The sequence below is a fragment of the Mustela erminea genome, chromosome 3 (genome assembly GCF_009829155.1).
Source record: "Mustela erminea isolate mMusErm1 chromosome 3, mMusErm1.Pri, whole genome shotgun sequence".
In the NCBI taxonomy this organism is placed as follows: domain Eukaryota; kingdom Metazoa; phylum Chordata; class Mammalia; order Carnivora; family Mustelidae; genus Mustela; species Mustela erminea.
Window position 1 is genome coordinate 63,664,091 of NC_045616.1, and position 24,925 is coordinate 63,689,015.

At 38.6% G+C, this 24,925-nt stretch overlaps 2 protein-coding genes across 4 annotated transcripts in view; one reads left to right on the forward strand and one right to left on the reverse strand.

Annotated features, from left to right (window-relative positions):
• Window positions 1-5,014, forward strand: part of CERT1 (ceramide transporter 1) — a 111,903-nt gene extending 106,889 nt beyond the window's left edge. For all 3 annotated transcript variants that reach the window (XM_032335943.1, XM_032335942.1, XM_032335945.1), the window contains one exon: window positions 1,956-5,014. The gene's annotated coding sequence lies outside the window, so the exon portion shown is untranslated. The remainder of the gene's footprint in view (window positions 1-1,955) is intronic.
• A 4,879-nt stretch (window positions 5,015-9,893) lies between these two features.
• HMGCR (3-hydroxy-3-methylglutaryl-CoA reductase) overlaps window positions 9,894-24,925 on the reverse strand; it is a 28,782-nt gene continuing 13,750 nt past the window's right edge. Inside the window, 9 exon segments of the mRNA XM_032335937.1 lie at window positions 9,894-14,477; window positions 14,620-14,774; window positions 15,212-15,370; window positions 15,452-15,592; window positions 16,211-16,381; window positions 21,456-21,561; window positions 22,694-22,851; window positions 22,992-23,150; window positions 24,201-24,395. Of these exon segments, the coding sequence (XP_032191828.1) occupies window positions 14,423-14,477; window positions 14,620-14,774; window positions 15,212-15,370; window positions 15,452-15,592; window positions 16,211-16,381; window positions 21,456-21,561; window positions 22,694-22,851; window positions 22,992-23,150; window positions 24,201-24,395 (1,299 nt within the window). The 3' untranslated portion in view covers window positions 9,894-14,422.

The window sequence follows — 24,925 nt, forward strand, 5'->3', positions numbered from 1 at the left end:
TTGAGAGCAATTCATGTAATTCTATTGCTATGAACTCTCAGTATGTGTTAACACTTAAATTTTTGATAGAGATTACCAAAGTATAATTCATTAGCCACAAGTGTATATGAATGTCCTCTCATTCTCACATTCTCACCTATATTGAATATTAAATTATTGACTGAGAAATGTATATTCTGAGTCACTTTCTTTAGATAAAAATAATACGTTCAATAATTACATAATGACTGATATTTTTAACTAATTCTGGTTTCTGGTACTGTTTATAGTATGCCTTTCTTTAAAAAAAAAAAAAGAAATAAAACAAAAAACCCTCAAAGGCTTAATTTATTGTCAGATACTAACACAAGAGCTTTTTCAGTGATGTCACAGATCCTTAGCTTTTCCCAGGAAAAAGCTTACCTGAAAATGTTAAACAGATTCTGGTCTTATCTGAATGGTTAGGGTTTTGGGGATACAGCTCGACCTTTGAGAGACTCTTATCTTCAAGCATAAGTAAACTGCATAAATGTTCTGGCTATTTTTAGAATAACCTGTACTTTAGAATTGTTATGGCTAGATCTGGACACGAAGTTTGCTGATTTTGTTTCTGCACTGCTATATCAAATAAAGCAGAAACCTGATGCCACGTGATGGCAATAGGCTTGTCACCTGACTTATTAGCCGGATTGTCTCTCCCCACAGCCTTAGGATGTCTGAAGAATGCTGTTGGCTGTAATCAAGACAAAGTGTGCAGCTATAATCTGCTTTCTCTCTTCTTTACCTCTATCCTGAGCCTTGCTAATAAGTGGGGCAGAAAATACAATTAGGGATTAAGCAAAAGAAATCAAAATACAGTTATATATAGAACATGCTCTCAACTGTGTTTGAAAAGAAGAATAATTTTTCTTCAGCATTTGAAAAAATATGCTAGTATTATTAACAGTATTTGCTTCAGAACTGTTGGATTTGGGGCATTGTCTTATTGAGTATATGTGTGTATTGTCTGTGTGTGCACACGCATGCATATGCACACAAGACCTGGAGGGGAAGGGATTGAAATTCATCTCAGAGGAAGGAGGAAGCGTTGTTTATGGGCATACGTGAGTGTATATAAAGACAGACCTGAAAAGATTCACTGGCCAAAAGTTAGCTCTAGCGTTGAGTCCACTTGAGCTTCTTTCTGACAAAGAACCAAATTCAAACCTTAACACATGGTGAAAAATCTTTGTTTGCCTCTAGTAATATTTGTTTCATAGTGTTTGGAATGATGTATTCCAATGAAATGGATTCTACCCAGGCGCCCCTCATAGTCAAAACTCTTAAACTCCTGTGATGATGTCTGAGTATGTTTGTTAAAGATAAGACAGACCTCTTTCCCAGAGTTTAAATAAAACTCGTAAATTCTTGATAAATGGTATTGTATGGCATAATTTTTATTGAAGACTAAGAAGAAGGAAATGCTGGTTTGGGGAGTACAAATCCAGAGACTTCTCATTGGTCCCCCCCTTTTTAAAAGATTTTATCTATTTATTTGACCGAGAGTGACAGAGGGAACACAAGCAGGGGTAGTGGGAGAGGGAGAAGCAGGCTCCCCGCTGAGCAGGGAGCCCAAAGCGGGGCTCAATCCCAGAACCCTGGGATCATGACCTGAGCCAAATGCAGACACCCAACGACTGAGTCACCCAGGCACCCCATCCCTCTTTGCCTATGGCCTGTGGCATATTTCCTTTTTTCCCCCTAGCTTTCAAAACATTCCTTAGGGCCTTCTCTTCCTTGCTGATGAGATATGTTTCAAATATATAAGGTTAATAATTTTATATTTTTTTAAAGATGAAAATCTTTAAAGCATAAACTTCTAATAGAGTTCTATGCATTCCATGAATTCAGATGGTAGGAGGAACCTATTTGGGTAGTCTTGCAGCTGTTAGTAATAATATATTGCTTAATTTTTTTACTTATTTTCTTTCCTGCAGTGACTGAAGCAAGGCTGTGTGACATTCCATGTTGGAGGAAAAAATAAATTGAATGCTCTAAGCTGGAACATAGGATCTGTAGCCTTGTCTGTGGCCCAACACCCTGGCCTTGTATACAAAAATGAAGAAATAATTGCAATAGCAAAGGTGAACATCTAACACTAGCTGTCTCCTGCTAGATCTCCTCGCTCAGCATATAACTATAAATACATGTAAAATTACATGTATATGGCTATATTTTTATTTGCTTGCTCCTAGAAGAGAGAAAAAAAATCGACTTTGAATCACAACTAGGAATTGATGCTTTAATTTTTGGAAACTTTTTCAGAATTTTTAATTTACTATGGTCCGGCCTAAGATCCTCATTTGTATCAGGTTTCGTGCATAAAAGAAAAGCACAAAAGTTAAATGCACATGGGGCATGTGCTTTCTGTGCACCAAATATCTGGATGGGGCTCTTTTTTCAGGCCTACGGTTAAATCTGTGTTCAGAATTTTTTGACTTTTTTGCTTTGTATAATCATAGAATTCATTGCTGCTGATTTCTATAATGATTCATGTTATGTAAAGTGTCTCTTAATAACTGAGGGCTGTCAATAACCTGTGATTTTGCCTTTTCTATAGTCTTACTCCTATGAAGAACCTTGGTTCTGATGGAGAAAGAGTGAAAAGCTTTATTTTTTTCCGCCAGGTATCTTTATATTTCCATTATATTTTTAGTTCTGTTCTGTGTGCTACAGATTTTTTTCAGTTTCTTTACAAACACAATTTGGTAATTCCTCAATTGGTTCTGCCTGCCTCCAAACAGAAACATTACAGACCTTGTGGGTATAAACTACTTTCTGGTACAATGGTAAGGATAAAACAAGCTCATGTTTTCTTGAAATTTGTAAGAAGATACACGGTATTTCTTGTAAAGGTAAATCAGGCTGTCTGGGTGGTATTTGGGTCCGTTTAAAGGCTGTGTTGGAAGATACGCGTAGAAAACGTGAGCAGCGCTCCTGTTTGCCTCTTGCTCAGAATTTTCAGCGGAGCAGTAAAGGATTCCATGTGATTCAAACTGAAATTCTTCCCTTAGTTGCTGTAAGAACTTAAATGTAAAATACCTTCTTTAGTTTTAGGCCTCTGTGAAAAACCTTGAAGCATGGAGTTGAGGCAAGGAATGGTACTCACTGAAGTAGAAATGACTGCCCACTTCAAAATCTTCATTGTGTTTTTACACAAATGTGCTTACATATGTCAGAGGCATTTTGTACATGCTTTGCTGACTTGTTCATCTCTGTAGAAACACAGAAATCAGACCCATTTTGTAAAGCAGAAAGTCATGTCGCTTAGAACATGTCCTGTATATATTTCATACATGGTAATGGAGTCTTAATGATGAATGCAAGATGATAATTTAATGATGGGATTAGTCTGATCACTTAATATGCACAATCCTGGAAGTGAATTACTTGCATCAGTTGTAGTGGTATTTATTATTCTGTACAGAGAGGAAAATACGTATAAAACATATGCTTATATTACATGCACGCAGATTTCATGCTCCATAAATCTTTTCTATTTTTTAATTTACCTTTCTCTAAATGATGTGCATGGAATATGCCTTATTACAGAAAAATGCTGTTCATAATTTGACTGTGTGGAAAAGTGCCTATACGGTGGTAATGCTAGTAAGGCAAATAAGACAAATTATCATACGAGTTTACTACATCACCAGTTAGCATTTTATATTGTGATGTTTAAAAAAGAAAAGTTTATACCTCAAATGTGTATTTTATTTTATTTTACAATCAGCTATGGGGTTGGGATATGGGATATTGGGAGGGTTGGGTGGGGTGGGGAGGTTTATTCACCTTAGCCGCTAATGGGAATCCTCAAAAAAATTCTCTATGCCCACTGTAAATGTTACTCTGTTTGCCATGTCTGGTAACTATCATGAACACAGACAAGTAACTCTTTCGTAACTAAATTGGATAGCTTCATTTTACAAAGTTATGGAAAACTTACAAATCAATGTCTAAATCTAATTACCCTTGGTTGCATTTACACTAAATGTTAATGATATACTTTTGCAATTCTGTAAACAAAATGATTACACTAAAAATATTTATATTAAAAAAGAAGAAGATATGTTTACCTTTCAATAACTGTACAGGTACTTCACTAGAGTTAATCCCATCCGATCAGACTTAGAAATCAGTTGGGGAATACTAAGACTTTTACAGAGGTCAGAATTTGGAGAGGTACTAGCCGTTTTAAACATATTCAGACCCTCTGGGGTTATATCTGTATGACTAATTCCTAGTCAGTGTCTGAATGGACATGATGTTTTCCCAAACACAGTAATTTCTTACTTCTCTTCCCCAAACAAAAACAAAACAAAACAAATTATCCTTTTACTCTTTTTTCTACTCACTCTTTTGTACTGTGATAGAGACTTGAAAAATATTGGTGATGATGGGTTTGTCCCTGAGTGCCCACTGTACAGGACAAGAGAGCACAGTGTTTCACTTGGAATTAAGGACTCCTAATTTTGAGGTGGGGGGTGATCACAGCAGCTCTTGGTTTGGGATCACCACAAAGACAGCCAGACCAAGGAGAAGATGGCTGGGAGAGAGGGTCAGAATACAAAATAAGGGAAAGGAGCTACAGGTTTTCTACTTGTTCAGTTTTATCGGCTAATTTGTACACCTGTACAACATCAGTGTCAGCTGCTATTAAGAAAATTTTAGTTGGGCTGAGCTGGTTCTCTTGTAAAATTGTGCTGGTTATCTTTAAGCTTATCAGTTGTTTGTCCAGTTAAACACTTTCACCAGTATTTAGTCCGAGTTGTACAGACAATGTATTTGGATTACTGTCATTGTTCATCTACAAACTCAAAACATAATCATTTTAAAGTACCTTGGGAGTGTGTAGAGTGTAACTATTCTATAATAGCTTTATGATCCTGATGATGTTTTTAAAAAAATAATAAAGTTGGATCTTCCATGTTACAATCACAGAATTAAAACCAGTATTTAAAAGTGGAAAAGTATTAAAATATTATGGACAAATGTATTTGCTTGATTGTTTTCCTTAACCCCAAGATACTGCCTGTGTAATTATTAGTAGTTAAGAGCTTAAAATAACTCGACTTCAGTAGTTTTTAAACTGTGGGTTGTAACCCAGTTAGGGATCAAGAAAACAACATAAATTTTTTTTTAAATGAAATAGAACAGAATGGAATAGATCAAGTACATAGCATGTGCAAATTTTCATAATATGTTAATCTTCATACATATATACATGTATATGTATATATGTATATACGTATATGTATATATGTATATACACGTGCACGCACATACTTGTGTAGTGGATTACAGTGTGAAATGAATTTTTTTAAGGTTTTATTTATTTATTTGACAGAGAGAAAGCGATCGAGCACAAGCCTGGGGAGAGGCAGGCAGAGGGAGAGAAAGAAGCAAGCTCCCCATTGAGCAGGGAGCCCAAGGCGGGGCTCGATCCCAGGACCCTGGGATCATGACCTGAACTGAAGGCAGACATCCAACCCAGGCGCCCCTGAAATGAATTTCTTAATATGGAAGCTGGTCCAAAGGTTTTTTCAGATTGCTAGAAAGTAAAGCCATATGCAGTTGGGTCTTTCTAAAATGAAAGCACAGTGCCAGTCATGCACACTTAAAATTCAACTACATGTACTTAGCCATAAATCAGTTATCTCTTATTTCTTTATTTAAATAATGTGGCCAACTTCACTCATACATTTAGGGAATATATGCTCTAGAACAGCCACAAGATGGGAAGTGTGGATTTGCAGTTCACTCACTCAGTGGGTTCCTGCATGGGTGATACTGCAAGGAACTGAGCCTGTTTCTTCCCTCGTATTGAGAGATACAGGCCATCTTAAAAGACATGGCCTCTAAACACAAGTGGACTACTTAGTCTGGTGGGGAGCTAGAGAGAAAATCCGACTGTTGGACTTTTTTTTTTAATATGTTATATTTATTGACAAATAGTGTGTGGTCCTTATAACACTTATGAGGAGTTTTTAAAGAGTGATTTTTAAGTGCATGCACTTTTTGCCTTCAGCTTGACCTGAAATACAATGTGCAAATAAGTATATTTCTAATTAGCTATTTCAGATAGAGTTGGTTTTATGGCATCTTCTAGATTTTGCCATTGTTTGAACTAGATTACAAAAGGACTCATTTTGTTAGCATTTGTGTTGTTTACCCATTAAAACAATTTTTCTATGAACCTTCCATGTCTATATACTTTGGATAGCCTTACACAAGTATAAAGGTACTTTTGGCCTCTTCATTCTCTTCCACAGAATTCAAGAACAAATGTTAACAGTCTTTAAACATACTAAAAGATATCCAGCCACAATTTTTTTTTTTTTTTTTTTTTTAACACAGGCCTAATGATTATTGAGGACATCTCTATGCACCGTTCTGGCCTTTTAACAAACTTCTTCCCTTACAGTGCTCCTGCGTTGGTGGTACCAACCCTACTTTACCATGAGGAATCAGGCCAGGCAAGGGTTCCAGGCCCTCTGAGTGACTCCAAAGTCAATTTTCTTTCCATTAGAGTCGGTTGATTTTTACTGCTTTAGGTATATAATGTCTAGAGTATAGGGTTTGTCAGACTAGAAGGAACTGACATCCTTGAAGACTAACATTTTTGGGATATGGGTCTTAACATACTTCACTATTGGCTTCACAAAATCCCAATATCTATATGTCATAAAATACTACCTAATGTATACATTTTATCTTAAAGAATAAATTTGACCATCATTAAATGCCTTTACTGCCTTCCTGTCCTCTAACTCAGAGGGGTAAGACAGGGAACAATATCATTTAAAAAAAAGAACGAAAAAAAACAAGCCCAAGGAGGTTTCCTTTATTAAATTTTTCAATCCAAGGACAACCTCTAACATAGCTGTCATTGTTTTGTGAACCACCTGCTGCTGCAGAATAACCACTGAGGAGCAACAAAAGCAAGTTGTAGATCCCCTTCCAGTCAGTTTACTGTGGTTCTTTCATATTATTCTTCCTTGGAATTGGGAGGCCAAAGTGGGAACGGTGTCCAGCAGAGGGGAATCTGTGCGGCAGCTACATTAGGATTTAGTCAACGTCCAAGCCATTTGAGCCATGTGTATAGATTGCATTCATTCTTCAGCACTCAAAACAATTCCCAGAACAGATGTTTATTGAGCACCTACTACATGCTGTGCAGTGTTACAGGATTAGAGATACAGCAATAAACAGAACATCTGGCCTATGTTGTTGTCATAACCAAGCTTCTTAGAAATGTATCTCAACTAAGGAATCAGACTTTGTAATCAGGAGCATTTGATTAAGGTATATTGAATGATATATTTAGCCACATTTAAGATATGCAAAAGTGTTGTTTTTGTTCTTGTTTTTATTCTTGTTTCTCAGCAATGTTCTCAAATTAGGTAGGAAATGGGTTGTTGCTGTGTTTTAACAACTCCACCAACTTCTGTCCATGCTGATAGCACCAAATTAGCTGTTGTCTAATTATTCACTTTAAAACTGCTATTAAATTTGTGATTTTTGACTTTTCAATTTTCATTCCTAGTATCCAGTAGGGTTTCTGTTATTTCTAAGTGAATTGGTCATCAGGTTCTAGGTACCATGTGTTTAATATACCAAAGAGGAATAGCTTAGAAGACAGAAGACTTGAGTTTTTCAGGCTCTCTCATTGCCAAGTATTTCAATGTCTGAATCTCTTCTTTTCTGTAAAGGAATACAAAATCACCTATATCACAGGGTTTTTTGGGGAGAAGTGAGAGAATGTGTTTAGAACTTTTTTGAAAACTGAAATCTAAAGCAGTCTTCAACTGTCAGGAATTATTTAGTCAACTACAGGCGTACTAGGTATTATCTTTTAAGCTGAATGGCAAGAGGCAAATATTTGGGGGCAGAGGGCTGAACTGTAAATTACTTGGCTTGTCTGTGGTTTTGCCTGCAGGTTTATATTCAGGAAAAGAGAAAATGAGACAGGCAGAGACAATTCATGGAAAACCTTGAAGGCTGTGTGAAGGAGTTGGAGTTGATTCATTCTACCAGCAGTGAAGGGCATTTTTGAGCATTACTGTTTGACATATCTAAGAAAAATGGGGCTTGGTGCCTGGTTTTGTTTGAATGTGGAATGAAGTCGATTGCTGATATCATTTGTTTGTTTGTTTAAGACTTGTTTATTTGGCAGAGAGAATACAAGCAGGCAGAACAGCAGGCAGAGGGAGAAACAGGCTCCCCACAGAGCAGGGAGCCCGAAGCAGGGCTGGATCCCAAGGATCCCTGGGATCGTTATCTGGAGCTGAAGGTAGACACTTAACCTATGAGCCACCCAGACACCCTGCTAATGTAATTTTTACCTGTAGAAGTTCTCTTGGCAATGTCAGAAATGGGGAAGGGAAATAATGAGTTTTTAAAACTAGATTAATGGAAATGATAGTGTGCTTCAGACTGGAACAGGCAGTCAGTCCCATGTTTGTAAAATACCAGCTGAATAAGAAAGAGTTCCAAACTAGAGAATCAGTTCTTTCCTCTGCCACCATCACATTATCCTGTAATACATAATGCTTCTTTTAAATGTTTTACCATTGCCATTATCTCTAGAGCACAGTCCACACTCCCTGACTTCAGTCTGATAGTTCTCTTCTAAGAGTTTGGCCGCACCTTGTCTGCCTTGCTAGCCTGACTCGCCTTGGTCCCCTCTACAAATGCAGCACCCCAGTCAGGTGAATTTATGCCATGTCTGTCAGCAGTCTGAAGCAAGTTACCTTCTAAGGAGAACTTCTCTCTCCTCCCTTCAGACAACATTCAAAACCTACTTCAGGGTTCCAATTCCTGACCTTAATGATACCAGCCCCTCAACTCTCCCTCCTCAGTTCTTTTGTGCTTTTCTCCCTCCAGAGTTGGATTCTAGAACTATGGTGACATTGTGGTATTAGTCTAGCAGGTGTGCTAATAAGCGAGATTTCAGCTTATTGGCCCCAGCTGGCTTCTAAGCCTCGGAACACAGCCACCCTCCAACCCTAAAACCAGCAGTTTCAATAGAATGTTTGTTTGAGGCAGTAAATAAGTAGTGAAAAAGAAGAGATGGCCCAGTTGTAAAACAGTAAATGGAGCTGAGAGGAGCAGAGGGTTTTTAACTTCAACAAAAGATGTGTATTTGAAAACAGAAGCGATAAATAGAGGAGACCCAGGAAAAGGGACACCATTATCTTCTTTTCTCCTGGGATGTGAACTTTAGGAAGCCATCCTGCTCTTCCAGCCAGGGATGGTGTGCCAGGAATCACAGAGCTGGTGGGGCAGACCAGAGGGGGCCTAGCTGAGCAGCTGCTAAGAAATCATGAAAAGAGAGACCACTGGCTAAGCCCCTGTGGTGTTCTGCAGAAGGTCCTAGGCTGTTCCCTAAACTAGACAGACATGAGATCCATTCTGGAGCCACTGACAAAATACTTCCTGTTTCCATTGCTGGGTAACAGAATGATTCTATTTATACAGAAGAGCCTAAATACGGCATTTCGTAGAATGTGTAGAGCTAGGTAAGCCCTTAGAAGCCAGTAATGCAACTGTCTCATTTCACAGATAAGGAAAAGAGGAAGAGACGTGAAGCAAATAACCTAAAGGTCTCCCAGCTAGTTAGCAGAGCCATGACTAGAACGGAGGTCTCTGAATTCCCAACTCTCTCTACACTGCTGTCCTCTTCCCCTGTGAAAGACTATTTTCTTTTTGGAATAAGTCCTGATTATACTTAGTGTCAGCCATTTAACAGCATTGAGGACCTTTAAATGTAAGGTACTGTACTAAGGTCATAAGAAAAGGCACGGTCCCATCCCTGTCTTCAAGAGACCTCCACTCAGTCTGGAAGAAAATGTGGGCAGGATTTACCACTAGAATACATAAAAGATTTCCAGTTTTTATTTGTATATATATAGATATTTTTTAATCACTTTAGTCCTTTGACAATGTACATAATTCAGTATAATTTTTCAAGAAATACACATTTATTAGAGAGAACGTGTCCAAAATTTCTTTGATGGTGTTCAAGTTGTGTTATCTACTGGCCTAGGTACACTGTCCTAAACAAGTTAAAAGACGGGCCTTTCCCAAAGAGCTTTCCATTTGAAATTACAATTATCCAGGTCATACCAGCAAGCCAACTTTCAGCTTTTCTACTTACCAAGGACTGTAGTGTGGGTAAGAGCATCCAGATGGCCAGAGGTGAGTGGGCCACTCCATACAGATCTGAGCATATTTTGCTCGTAAGAGCAATAAAGGTTTAAGAATGAGGTAGAACTCTCACGGGTTATATATACCCTAGATCAGAAAAGACTAAGGCAGGCAGTGCATTAAAACTCGATGGTTTTAGTCTCAGAGCCCTTTGAGGCTACAGCCCAAGTCCAGACAGTGAAATGGGCAGGGAGGAAGAGGTTCCTGTGTTTTAGCTCCTTTGTGAGCTTCATGGGCAGGAGAGAGCTGGGAAGGGAGGCTCTTTCTTCACACACTATTTAGAGCTAACAGTACTCTGGATTTGCTTTATTGTGTCCAGTGCTTCTAACATGCAATCCCAGATAATTTTAAAATGGAGACTGAGACAGAACTGCTCCCTTAGCTGTCTCCTATCCCCACCCCACCTACTAAACCCTGTGGACCATTTCAAATTTCAACTGACAGGAAAGCAAAGGAGTTCCATAATCAACATAAGGTAACTGATTACAGCCCTTCTAATTTGACTGCTTCTTTATGCTTTTTTCCTAAGAGTTTCCTCAGCAACACAGATGAGGTACTCTGTCTTGGCTGCTGGCACAAGGCCCTTCTCCATTTATGCTTGCTGTCAACTGGCTTCAGAATTCACCAGCTGGAATGGCCTATCAAATCAGCTTCTTGCCTGAGAAATCTTGCTCCAGGGCTGCAATCCTGAGAATCAAACTACAAAGAGGTCAAACTTTGGGGCTACAAGGCCAGTGAGGTGAGGCTAGAGAGGAGATAGTAGTAGTTGCAAACCTCTTTAAAATTAGGCTCACCTGTTGTCATTTTCCCCCACACTCACTTGGCCCTTTTGGAGAGAGAGCAGGAACCAAGGGATAGGAGAATGAGGGGAACGGGCTGCTAAAACTGAAGATGTGGAGACTTTGGGGGGTCACCAAATCCAAATAACACTTTCTAGTAGGTTAGTTGTTATATTGACTCTCTTAATCTCTAGGACCAATTCTGATTCTTATTAACCAGTACTTGGTCCCTCCATTGTTGTTTCCCCCAACTGTATGGTTCTGAATAAACAATTTTCTAATACCCTCATTTACAGGAATGCCAGGCATCTCATACTAAAATCTGAAACTGTTAGAGCAGCTGCAGGGGCTTAATAGAACTGCTCATGTCCTGGCCCAGCTCAGCCCAGTCCAAAGGAATAAAAACCCTGAGGGCGGAGGCCAGCAACCTGTTCTGACAAGTCCTCCAGGTGTGTGCGCTGCACACTCAAGTGGGAAAACCACTGGATTAGACCACTGTGTTCTACTTCCTAAATCCAGCTGTTAGCACAAGGCTTTTCTATTGGCCTTAGGGAGAAGCTGCTTGAAAATGTCTCACCCTCCTGACATAAGAGTGCCCGTGCCTCCATCAGTGGCTCTCAAACTTGCTCAGGGGAAAAGAAGAAAAAAGGGGGTGGCATGTTCCATGTACATCACAATGAACAAGTAATCTGCTAAAATATAATTGTAAACTAAATCATTTGTGATCCTCTCAGCTTCCAGTACAGAGTTTGTTAATTATTTTTGCTAACTGGGTAAAGTTAATTATTAATAAATTCAAGTCTTATCCATAGCAGATAGTTTTTGAAAAACCCTAGTCTTAAAAAAAAAATTCTAAAATGAATTTACTGCTCTTATTTTAACCTGATGTACACAATGGATTTGTAGTGATGTGTTTTGCTGTTCTGTGTCCTCTCGTTTGAATGCGGGTCCTTCAATAAGAGACATTCCCTTAAATGTAGTTCCCTATCCTCCCCTAAGATGAAGAAAAATCATGTCCTGCCATAGATGTCCCACTGCTCATCAGATCCCCCAAGCAGAAAAGGGCATGAAAACTCTCCACTGTCACCTCTCCGGCCTGCTCCTCTCTAGAAGGGGCTGATCATACAAGTGATCACTTGTCATTTCAGGAGAAAAATTCAAACTGATTTTCTAGTATCTGGGTCTTGGTTCTTAAGTGGTTCAAACACACCTTTCACTTTCTCCCTATAGCAGAGGGCAGTCAACAACTGCAAGTAAACAGCAATCAGCCTTTAAAGAGGCCAACTTCAGCTGTAAGATTTATTCCCCAAGTAAGCTGTTACAGCTTCAGCATACAATCCCATTTGGTTTTGGCGGGTCTTTGTGCCCTTTTCCTCTCAACTAAGCCTCATGCCCAAATACCCAAAAGTAGTCCACTTGAGATGAGATAAAGCTGAACTAATCGAATTCTCTAAAGTATAAAATACTTTAATACGCATACAAAACTGGCCTGCCATTAATGTCGGAGGAACTGGAGCACATAACGGAAAATAATAAAGGGTCATAGGACACCTAGCAGGAATTATTAGGTTACCATTCTAGTGAGACTTGATTTCAAGCTTCCAGGGCCTCGGGCCAAGGGTTAATCCAAACAAGAAAAGGTTACTGTTTACACTGCTCAGCATTAACTTTCTTTTCATAATTTACTGGAACTAGGCAAAAAGTATAACAAAATGTATACAATTTAGTCTTTGTACAAAACATTAATTTAGTGAGACGATGTTGATTACAGTCACCAGAATGAAGACTCACACTTTTCACTGTCACTTCCATGAAAAGTTTGGATAAATAAGTCACTGGCTGAAAGTCACAAGAGAAGCAATTTAAACTTTACATCCAACAGCAAAGATCAATCTTCCACAACAGTACTGCAGATACAATCACTCAGAGGCTCTCCATGCTGCCACGGCATTACTGGAATGTTCTTCAGAGTCCATCTTCTCTCTCCAAGACTAACACTTGAAGCATTAAATGTAATATAAAATAAGGAGTTCTTTATTATTTATACAAAATTTGTACATTAAGAAAAAAATTAAAATTCAACAACTCTGCTGAGGAAGCTAAGAACTTTTATGGGTCTATCAAGGAGCCCCATGTGAATGTTTCAGTCACCAACCTCCTGGCCGCAGGAATGAAGCTCACTCCTCTGGGGCCATTCACGTGGCACCTTCACTGGCTCTGAAAGCTGATTTCCCTTTCAGCCAGCTCAATGAGCAAGCCAGGGTTTCTTGGACAACATTAAAAAACACTGTCTTCTCTGGCCCAAGTTTAGAATGTTTTATCCATATACAAGTTGATTTTTATTTATTTCTTAACACTTTCAATGAACTCCTAGCAGAAGAAGCTTTATTACAACATATACAGATTGGATAACAGTTCTTTACAAAACACTTAGATTTTTCCACTAAATAAATTTAATTGTCTTTTAAGTAATTAAAGTTGGCTTAGAGAAATGGTATTTTTCTTTCCAACCTGTTTTCCACCCTCTGAGTTCTGAGAGGTCACAGACTTACAAGTTCTTGCTATAGAGAGTCACCTTTGTCTAAGCAACATAAAGAGCTCTTGTATCTTTAACAAAGAATGCAAAACTCTGTTCCTTAAAGTCTTATGCTAGAAGATACATTCTAGCAATCTAGACAAACATTTATACTTAGACAAAAGGCCTCTCTGAACAAATAGCCTGCAGAGATTAATGCAGTGATTTGTTTTCTTGATAGAATGATTTAGCACTGCTTAGCACATAATTCAGTAGTTTGGGAATAAGAGTAATTCTTCCCTTGAAGAAAGGAGGTCCCCTTCTGAAGAATCACAATGGCTACCCCAAAGAGAAATCAAAATAGACCAGCACCAAATGAAGTATTAGTTTACAAAAAAATAAACTTAGCTCTTATCTCTTCAAGTCCTATAACCCAGACTTAATAAATTAACTATGAAATCAGTTTGTCAGCCACAGTATAATTTAAAAATCCATTTTCAACCAGAGGGGAAGGGAGGATGGAGAGGAGGGTCAATCTCACACTGATCATCACGAACTCCATGGATTTCATCAAAAGAAAACACTTTTTTCCAGCTTGTATTCTCTTTCAGAAGTTAGCTGTAGATTACCATCTGTGACGCTTTAAAGTATGGTATTCTTGTTGAGATCCTTCCAGAGAGCACAGCATGTAAAGCATTACACTATTTTTAGATCTGAGAAATCTGCATGGAAAGAAGGATCTCAGACCTTTCTGAAACAGCCAAACACCAAGCAGTCGTTGTCTCATAGATCATATTATTCATCCTCAACATACCACCGCATTGAGCTTTTTAATTCACAGATTTTATGTTAGTCCTTTCAAACCCAATGCCCATGTTTCAGTTCAGAGCAGTCAGGCTGTTCAAGCAGCCTTCTTAGTGGAAGTTCCTTGGAGGTCTTGTAAATTTATCTTTGACCTATGGCAGAAAAAGACAAAGTAGAGATATAAAATACATTAAGAATATAGAATTTTAAGATCTATTGTATCTGCATAGTAGATTTTTGTACTATGTATCTTAAGTCTAGGGGAAAGAAGTTAAATACATCTTTAAGTCTTACCTGTTGTGAATCATGTGACTTTTGACAAGATGTCCAGCTGCCAATGCGGCCATCAGTGACAGTTCCCCAGCCATTACTGTACCACATACGATCCTGGCAAGCTGCCGGGCATTCTCCCCAGGATTGTCTTTGCATGCTCCTTGGACACCTAGCATCTGCAGCCAGGAAGAGACACAGCAGGACTCACCTTTAAAGTCACGACAATAACTTCCTTCTCTACCAACTGAAATAAGGCCAACTATAATGGCATCAGAATAGAATTGGACTTCCAGTGGAAGTACTCAATTTCCAAGATCTGATAGCCAGCACCGACAATAATACCACAGGGTACATAACATCTACAACCTGGTTTGCAGGACACTTACTCAGAGTAAATGAACATTCATTTGCTCTCTTAATCTACTTTCTCATTTTACTTAAGCACATGCCTGAATATGCTTACTTGGATACAACAGGATAGGCTGGTGAGAAGCAAAAAGAATGAAAAGACCCGCTAACTCAGGTGAGTGACAAGTTATGCCAGGCAGAAACAGAATCCCAGCAAGTCAGAACTAGGCTTGAGGTCAGCAACTTCGGGGCTGAGGTGTTATACCTGCAAACAGGCTTGCTGAGGGAGCAGGTTGGTCCCACCACCCACAGTTCCAATCTCTATAGATGGCATGGTGCAACTGATGTACAAATCTTCATTTGTGGGACCACTTGCTTCCATTAAAGTAATACAGTTTGAACTACCAACATTTTGTGCTGCATCCTGGAAAGAAATAAAAAGAAGAAGTATAATACTTCCCTTCCTTTACAAAAGAGAACAGTAAAGTGGAGGTTGAGCTCTCACCTGTCCACAGGCAATGTAGATGGCAGTTACAATGTTCGCCGCGTGGGCATTGTAGCCTCCAATGCTCCCGGCCATGGCAGAGCCCACCAGGTTCTTATTAATGTTGACCTCAATCATAGCTTCTGTAGTAGTCTTTAATACCTAGCAAACAGAGTTGTGCACATTTTATATGTTCCCCCAGAAGATTCAGGGTATGCTACCTAGATCTACCCTTTGGTAAAGCAAGAGTTTAGATATGGCCCCACTGAAGCCTTGTCCTCAATAAAGAGTATCAGTCAAGTTTGTTGATGTGAATGCCACACGCTGATGGGCAAGATACATGCAACAGTCATCTTTAACATAAAATACACCGTATACTAAGCTTTACTTAAAATGTTAATATTTGGGGCGCCTGGGTGGCTCAGTGGGTTAAGCCTCTGCCTTCGGCTCAGGTCATGATCTCAGGGTCCTGGGATCGAGTCCCAAATCAGGCTCTCTGCTCAGCAGGGAGCCTGCTTCCTCTCTCTCTGACTGCCTGCCTCTGCCTACTTGTGATCTCTGTCTGTCAAATAAATAAAATCTTTAAAAAAAAAAAAAAGAATATTCCTTTCCCCAATCTTTAACCCAATTAAAGATTAACAAAATAATAAAATAAAATAAAAACAATAATAATATATAAATATATGTGTATATATAATATATAAATTAAAATACAGTAATAAAAGTAACAGTAATATTTTTATTATATATACAAATAATAAAAATAAAATTATCACTCACTTCTCTGACAACCTTGGCTGGAATGACAGCTTCACAAACCACAGACTTTCCTCTTCCCTCTATCCAATTTATAGCAGCAGGTTTCTTGTCAGTACAGTAGTTACCGCTAACTGCTAGAATCTGCATTTCAGGGAAATACTCATGAAGCTTTGAAAGTGCCTTCTCTGTGCCCTGTCAAGAACACAACAAAATTAAAATGCACAGCTATTTACAGATCAGAGGCTTTATTTGTATATAATAATATTAACAAGTACAATTAACTATAATATTTCTAAATAAAATAAATTAAAAAACAGCTTCATTAGCCATCGCAGTGATAAACTTCTCAGTCAGTAGACTCCTACTGTTTCTTTCTCTTTCTTCTTTTTTTTTTTTTTTTTTTTAAAGATTTTATTTATTTATTTGGCAGAGAGAAATCACAAGTACACTGAGAGGCAGGCAGAGAGAGAGAGAGAAGGAAGCAGGCTCCCTGCTGAGCAGAGAGCCCGATGCGGGACTCGATCCCAGGACCCCGAGATCGTGACCCGAGCCGAAGGCAGCGGCCCAACCCACTGAGCCACCCAGGCGCCCCCTTTCTCTTTCTTTCTAGGAGTGAAAACAAAGTTCTTTGTAGTCACTGATGAACAGGGATGTAAATGAGAACATAATGAGAATATTAAAATGGGAGAAGATATTTGCAAATGACTTAACAGATAAAGGGCTACTATTCAAAATTTATAAACAACTTACCAAACTCAACACCCCAAAAAACAAAAAAGCCAATCAGGAAATGGGCAGAAGACATGAACAGACATTTCTGCAAAGAAGACACTCAAACGGCCAACAGACACATGAAAAAATGCTCAACATCATATGGCATCAGGGAAATACAAATCAAAACCATAATGAGATACCACCTCACACCAGTAAAAATGGCTAAAATGAACCACTCAGGAAATGACAGATGTTGGGGAGGATGCCATGCAAGGGGAACCCTCCCACACTGTTGAGAGGAATGCAAGCTGGTGCAGCCACTCTGGAAAACAGTACAGAGATTCTTCAAAAAGTTGATAATAGAGCTACCCTAGGACCCAGCAATCGCATTACTGGGTATTTACCCTAAAGATACAAATGTAGTGATCCAAAGGGGCACCTGCACCTGAATGTTTTATAGCAGCAATGTCCACAATAGCCAAACTATGGAAAGAGCCCAGATGTTCATCAACAGATGAATGGATAAAGAAGATGTGATACACACACACACACACATATAAAGGAATATTACTATATAGAGAGAGAGTGTGTGTGTGTGAGTGTGTATATATAATGGAATATTACTCAGCCATCAAAAAGAATGAAATCTTGTCATTTGCAACAAAATGGATGGAATAGGGTGGAGGTGTTTTGCTAAGTGAGCTAAGTCAATCAGAGAAAAAAGACAAATGCCCTATGATTTCACTCATATGTGGAATTTGAGAAACAAAACAGATGAACATAGGGTCGAGAAGGAAAAATGAAATAAGATAAAAACAGAGAGGGAGACAAACCTAAGAGATGCTGAACTCCAGGAACCAAACTGAAGGGTGGGTGAAGAGGAGGGGATAATTGAGTGATGGGCATTAAGGAGGGCACTTGATGTAATGAGAGCACTAGGTGGTATATACAACTGATGAATCACTAAATTTTACCCCTGAAAATAATAATATAGTGTATGTTAATTAAATTGAATTTAAATAAAAAAGTTTTAAGTAAGACTCAATTTAAAAATACTCAGTGAGAGTATAATACTCATAATCTGACATGTAATAAATTACCTCTTCTAGTTATTCAAGTGTTACCCAAAAGCCCAAGTTACCGAGTCAGTAAAGAGAAGTCAGATATTACAGTAAATCCTATTGTAAATGAAAGTCATTGGGATCACCCTTATAAAAATGTAAACAGGACTTCAATGAAGTGAAATTAATTCAATTAACAACTCATACCTCAATAACCGAAGACATACTTACTTGCAATTTTAAAAAATGTGTTTCACTTGTGGTTAAAACACATGTGACATAGAACTTACCACCTTAACTATTTTTAAGTGTACAGGTTAGTGTTAAGTACATAATTCATGCTGTGGTACAGCCCATCTCCAGAACTCTGTTCATCTTACAAAACTGAAACTCCAAACCCATTAAACAGCAACTCCCTATTTCCTTTTTCCTCAGCCCCTGGTAATCACCCTTCCACTTCCTGTCTCTACAAATAAATTTAACTGATCTAGGTTAAGTGGGAATTTGCAAAGTATTTGTCTTTTTTGTTAACCAGATTATTTAACTTAGCAAGTGATCCTCAAGGTTTATTTAGCATATGTGCAAATTTCCTATTTTTTTAGGGTTGTATAATATCCCATTATATGTACATACCACATTTTCTATATTGATTCATCTGTCCAGGAACACCTGGGTTGCTTCTGCCTTTAGACTATTGTGAATAATGCTGCCACAAACATGGATATACAAAAAAAAAGTCTCTGAAACCCTCTTTTGAGTTATTTTGGGTAAATACCCCGAAATGAAATTGCTGGATCATAATTCTCTTTTTTAAATTTTTTAGGAACTACTGTACTGTTTCTTTTTAAACAACTTTTAAGGGGCACATGGGTGGCTCAGTCTTTAAGAGTCTGCCTTCGGCTTGGGTCAGGATCCCAGGGTCCTGGGATTGAGCCCCACACTGGGCTCCTTGCTTGGTGGGAAGCCTGCTTCTCCCTCTCCCACTCCCCCTGCTTGTGTTCCTGCTCTCACTGTCTCTGTCAAATAAATAAATCTTAAAAAATAATAAAAAATAAACAACTTTTAAAACCTACATTTTAAGTCACTATCCTCTTTCTCTTTCAGAACAGTCCTCATATACAGGTAAACCACAAAATAAATTTTGCTAACTTAATTGACTTTAACACATTTGTGAATATTTGTAATAATAAGTATCAGTAGAATAAAATGTAAGCCACATACCATCTTCTTATAAGGAAATAATTAAAATAAATGGATTATACACATGAACTTGGCCTCTTACATATAGGTCTTTAGAAGATGTGAGCTTTCAAGGCTTTTAGGACGAAGTTAAGAAGCACTAACCCCAAGATTCTTCCCAGCTCTTCTAAGTAGACCCAGAACATGTATAATGCCATATCGAAATTAAACATATCACATACAAATACCAGTCAGGAAATGCCTGATGACAGTAACAATGTGACAGAAGAAAGAGAAATTAAGCAATCAAATCCATTTACAATAGCACCAAAAGCCGTAAGATACCTAGGAATAAACCTAACCTTTGCCTGGAAGAATAAACATTGTGAAAATGTCTATACTGCCCAGAGCAATCTACACTTTCAATGCAATCCCTATCAAAATACCATCAACATTTTTCACAGAGCTGGAACAAACAATCCTAAAATTTGTATGGAACCAGAAAAGAACCTGAATCATCAGGGGATTGCTGAAAAAGAAAACCAAAGCTGGTGGCTTCACAATTCCGGACTTCAAGCTATATTACAAAGCTGTGATCATCAAGACAGCATGGTATTGGCACAGAAACAGACACATAGGTCAGTGGAACAGAATAGAGACCCCAGAAATGGACCCTCAACTCTATGGTCAACTAATCTTCGATAAAGCAGGAAAGAATATCTAATGGAAAAAAGACAGCCTCTTCAATAAATGGTGCTGGGAAAACTGGACAGAAGAATATATAGAAGAATGAAACTGGACCATTCTCTTATACATAACACATAAACATAAACTCAAAATGGATGAAAAGACCTCAATGTGAGACAGGAATCCATCAAAATCCTAGAAGAAAACATAGGCAGTAACCTCTTTCCACACTGGCCACAGCGACCTCTTTCAAGACACATCACTAAAGGCAAGGGAAACAAAAGCAAAAATGAACTTTAGGGATTCATCAAGATAAAAAGCTTTTGCACAGCAAAGGAAACAGTCAACAAAACTAAGCAGCAACTCATGGAATGGGATAAGATATTTGCAAATGACGTTAAAGGGCTGGTATCCAAGATTTATAAAGAACTTCTCAAACTTAACACCTGACAAACAAATAATCCAGTCAGTAAATGGGCAGAACATGAACAGTCACTTCTCCAAAGAAGACATACGAATGGCTTAATAGACACACGAAAAAATGTCCATCAGGGAAATACAAATCAAAACCACGAAGAGAAGCCACCTTACACTAGCTAGAATGGCACAAATTAACAAGACAGAAAACAAGTGTTGGCAAGGTTGCAGAGAAAGGGGAACCCTCTCACACTGTTGGTGGGAATGCAAATTGGTGCAGCCACTCTGGAAAACAGTCTGGAGGTTCCTCAAGATGTTAAAAATAGAGATACCCTACAACCCAGCAATTGCACTACTAGGTATTTACCTCAAAGATACAGATGTAGTGAAAAGAAGGGGCACCTGCACCCCAATGTTCATAGCAGCAATGTCCACAATAGCCAAAATGTGGAAGGAGCTGAGATGCCCTTCAACAGATGACTGGATAAAGATGTGGTTCATATATATGACGGAATATTCCTCAGCCGTCAGAAAGGATGAATACCTACTATTTGCATCGACATAGATGGAACTGGAGGGGTTTATGCTAAGTGAAATAAAAGTAAGTCAAGCAGAAAGACAATTACATGGTTTCATTCGTATGTGGAACATAAGGAATAGTGCGAAGGACCACAGGAAGGTAGGGAAAACTGAATGGGAAGAAGTCAGGGAGACAAACTAAGAGAGACTCTGGACTCTGGGAATCAAACTGAGGATTATAGCAGTGGGGGTGGTAAAGGGATGGGTAACCAGGTGATGGGTGGTAAGGAGGGCACTGGGTGTTATATGCAACTAATATATCGTTGAACACATCAAAAACTAATGATGTACGATATGCTGGCTAACTGAACAAATACTAACTAATTAGTTAATTAAAAGTAAAATATAAACCCTCTTCAGGACCTTAAAAAAAAAGTCTGATGAGTTTTATGAATCAGAATTTAGCTTTTAATAAAAATCTTCCACTCAATCCTTTAAGTAATATATGTGTGTGTGTGTGTGTGTATATATATATATATATATATACATACATACATACATGAAACAAAATTTTAAAATATAGGACATAAACAGCAAGTCTGCTCCCCACTCTTACCTCCCTAACACCTAGTTCCCCTCCCCTGGGATAATCGGTCTCGCACGTTTTAATACAGGCTATCCAGGCTCACCTTTGAAATCATGTTCATCCCCATGGCATCACCTGACCTGGACTGGAAACGAATATAAAGATTGCGACCAGCCATAGTCATTTGAAGTTTCTGCAGACGTGCAAACCTGTAAACAAAGCAAAGATTTTTTTATTTTGTTATTTTTTTGAGAAGACGGAACTTCTCTTAAAAATCTAGTTCAGTTGAGGGCGCCTGGGTGGCTCAGTTGGCTAAGCAACTGCCTTCAGTTCAGGTTCCAGCTCAGGTCAGACTCCCAGGACCAAGTCGCACATCAGGCTCCCAGCTCCATGGGGAATCTGCTTCTCCCTCTGACCTTCTCCCCTCTCATGCTCTCTCTCACTGTCTCTCTCAAATAAATAAATATAATCTTAAAAGAAAAAATTCTAGTTCAGTTGATTTATTTTACACGTAAGAAAATGCTCATGGAAATTACTTATTAAATGTATTTTCTTCTTTAACTAAATGTTACGTTAGAACACTAATTCAACCATCTCATTCTTACATGCCACAAGAGAGGGCTGCTATAGACATCATCATCACAGACAGACTTTAAAAGTCCAAAAAAATAAATAAACAAACTAAAATGGAGCTATTGATGGGGCACTTGGGTAGTTCAGTCACTGAAGTGTCCATCCCTTGATTTCGGTTTGGGTCATGATCTCAGGGTCAAGGGATGGAGCCCCACGTTGGGCTCCTTGCACTGTGGAGCCTGCTTGAGATTCTCTCTCTCCTTCTCACTCTGACCCACCTCCCACTCATATATACACTGTCTCTCTAAAAAAATAAAATGGGGCTATTTTTTGTACTGATTATGCTTCTTTATAGATTTAATTTTCTGGATTCAAAGTAAACTTACTACTATACAAATATTTCTACCCTGCTTAGAAAATCTTTTTTTCAGGCCATTCCTCCCTAGGGCAATTCTAAGTCAACACTCTTCTAGGACAAAGTAACAGTCTAATCAAATGGAGTCTTATAAAATCAACGCACAAACTTACTAGCGCATGCTTTTTTTTTTTCTCTTTACTCTTATGGAGGTATTCATTTGGATCAACATTTTGCCCCCGACCACATCCCCCAAACTAAGCACAAATATTACTCATTTTGACTAAATGGACTTCGAATTAATGTTTAGTTATATCACCTGAAGCAGGCAGTATGTTAACAGTTACATTTAGTGATCACAGAAGTTGACGGCGGCTCTGAAATAATATAAATTTATATAAACCTCCCCATACCTGCTGGTGCTATCAAAAGCCTCCTTTATCACTGTGAATCCTTCAGGTGTCTCAAGCCAGGCCTTCACTTCCGCAGAGTCACAAGCACGCGGAAGACGCACCACGGGGCCTCGAGTCATCCCATCTGCGAGGATTCGACTGCTGGCACCTCCACCAAGCTACACAGAGGATGTTACAAAAGCATATGTTAATCCTGCAAACACTTCTGCCTGTCGCAAAAGGTATCCCTGATCGCCCCCAAATCTATTCTCCTCGCCTTGCCATCTTAAAATAGGCAAATATATAAAAGGCAACTTACACCTATTGCTCTGCAGCCTCTATTAGTACTGGCCACAAGGCACCCTTCTGTTGTTGCCATTGGAACCTGAAATTCCTTTCCATCCAAGCACAGAGGTCCTGCCACTCCAACAGGGATGGGCATATATCCAATAACATTCTCACAACAGGCTCCCATCACCTACAAGGTAAAGTCAGGCAGCAAGTGAAAATCTGTATTGCAAATACACAGCCCTTGTCATTAATAATTTTCTTCAAACTTAAACTTTTAGTATATTTGTCAACAAAATCTTCTACTTATTTTTTATTTTTAAGATTTTATTTATTTATTTGATAGAGATCACAAGTAGTTAAAGATTTTATTTATTTGGGTGGAGGGCACGCATGAGCCAGGGAGGGCCAGGGGCTGAGAGAATTTCAAGCAGAGTCCCTGCTGAGCTAGGAGGCCAGCACAGGGCTTGATCTCATGATGCTGAGAGTACCACCTGAGCTGAAACCACGAGTTGGGACACCCAACCAAGCCACCCAAGCGCCCCTTTCATATACTCTCTAGAAGTATTTAAAAAGTATTAGGACGCCTGGGTGGTTTGGTCAGTTAAGCATCTACATTCGGCTTGGATCATGATCCCAGGGTCCTGGGACGGAGCCCCACAGGCTCTTCACTCATTGGAGAGTCTGCTTCTCCCTCTCCCTCTGTCCCTTCCCCCTTCATGCTTTCTTGCATTCCCTCTCTCTCTCATTCTCTCTCTGTCGAATACATCTTTTTGGGGGCGCCTGGGTGGTTCAGTCGGTTGAGTCTCTTTGACTCAAGTCACAGTCCCAGGGTCCTGGGATCAACTTCCACATCGGGCTCTTTGCTCAGCAAGGAGCCTGTTTCTCCCTCCGCCTGCTACTCCCCCTGCTTGTATGCTTTTTCACTCTCTCGCTCTCTCTGACAAATAAATAAATAAATAAATAACTGCCTTTAAAAAAAAAAAAAAAAAAACGGAAGTATTTAAAAGTACTAAAATCACTAAGTAATGACTATAAACAACAGGAAAAATATCTTTAATTTTAGGACCTATAATCATAAGCAGAATACAAAATTACAGTAAAAGCATTTTTTAAAAAATGTTTTAAAATACTATGTACATATAAAAGACTAGTCAAGAAAAACACTAAAAAGCTGAAGAATAAAGCTACAGAAATAAAACGGCAAAGCAAACTTTCCCACACCAAGAAAACAACATACCAAGGAGTAATTATAGTCCCTGTATGGTAGATACTGGAGAGAAGAAGGCTCTGGAAGTTTTCGGGAAAGTAACTGTCGGCGAATGGATACACCTCGTTCATGAGTTTCCATCAGAGTTTCCAATTTGTAAGCTGGGATATGTTTAGCATTGACTAATTGGATGATCTCAGCATCACTAAGGAATTTTGCACCTTTCTAAAGAAATGAAAAAAAAAAAGGAGGGATTGGTGGGAAAGGGATGACAAAAACCTTTAAGAAGTTCCTTTCATATTCTTTGTAACAAATAAGGCATTTAAAACAACAATGCTTTCAGAAGAAGAGAACCCAAAGTACTTTAGCGTTCTAAAGGAGATTATTTGAGTGGAAATAAGAATATCAAAATGAAAGCAAATTCTTTATAAAAATGACACTAAACAAATGTAAAACCGAAACACCAAATTTTACAAGTGAAATTTGTAGAAAAAGAATATTCATAATTAAGATTCTGATGCCCACCCTCTAAATTTCATTAACTCTGTATATAGAAAGATAGTTCAAATATCAGTACACATGTTAATAGGAACGAGGGAAAGTGAAAGACAAACCTGATGTTACTCTCACTCATGTGCACATAAATTAAGAATGAACCAGATTAAGCAGATAGAGATGGAATACAATATTCACACTAAAGCATGAATGGACTCATATGGTCATGTAGGCAGAACACCCATTCACATGTCAGAAAG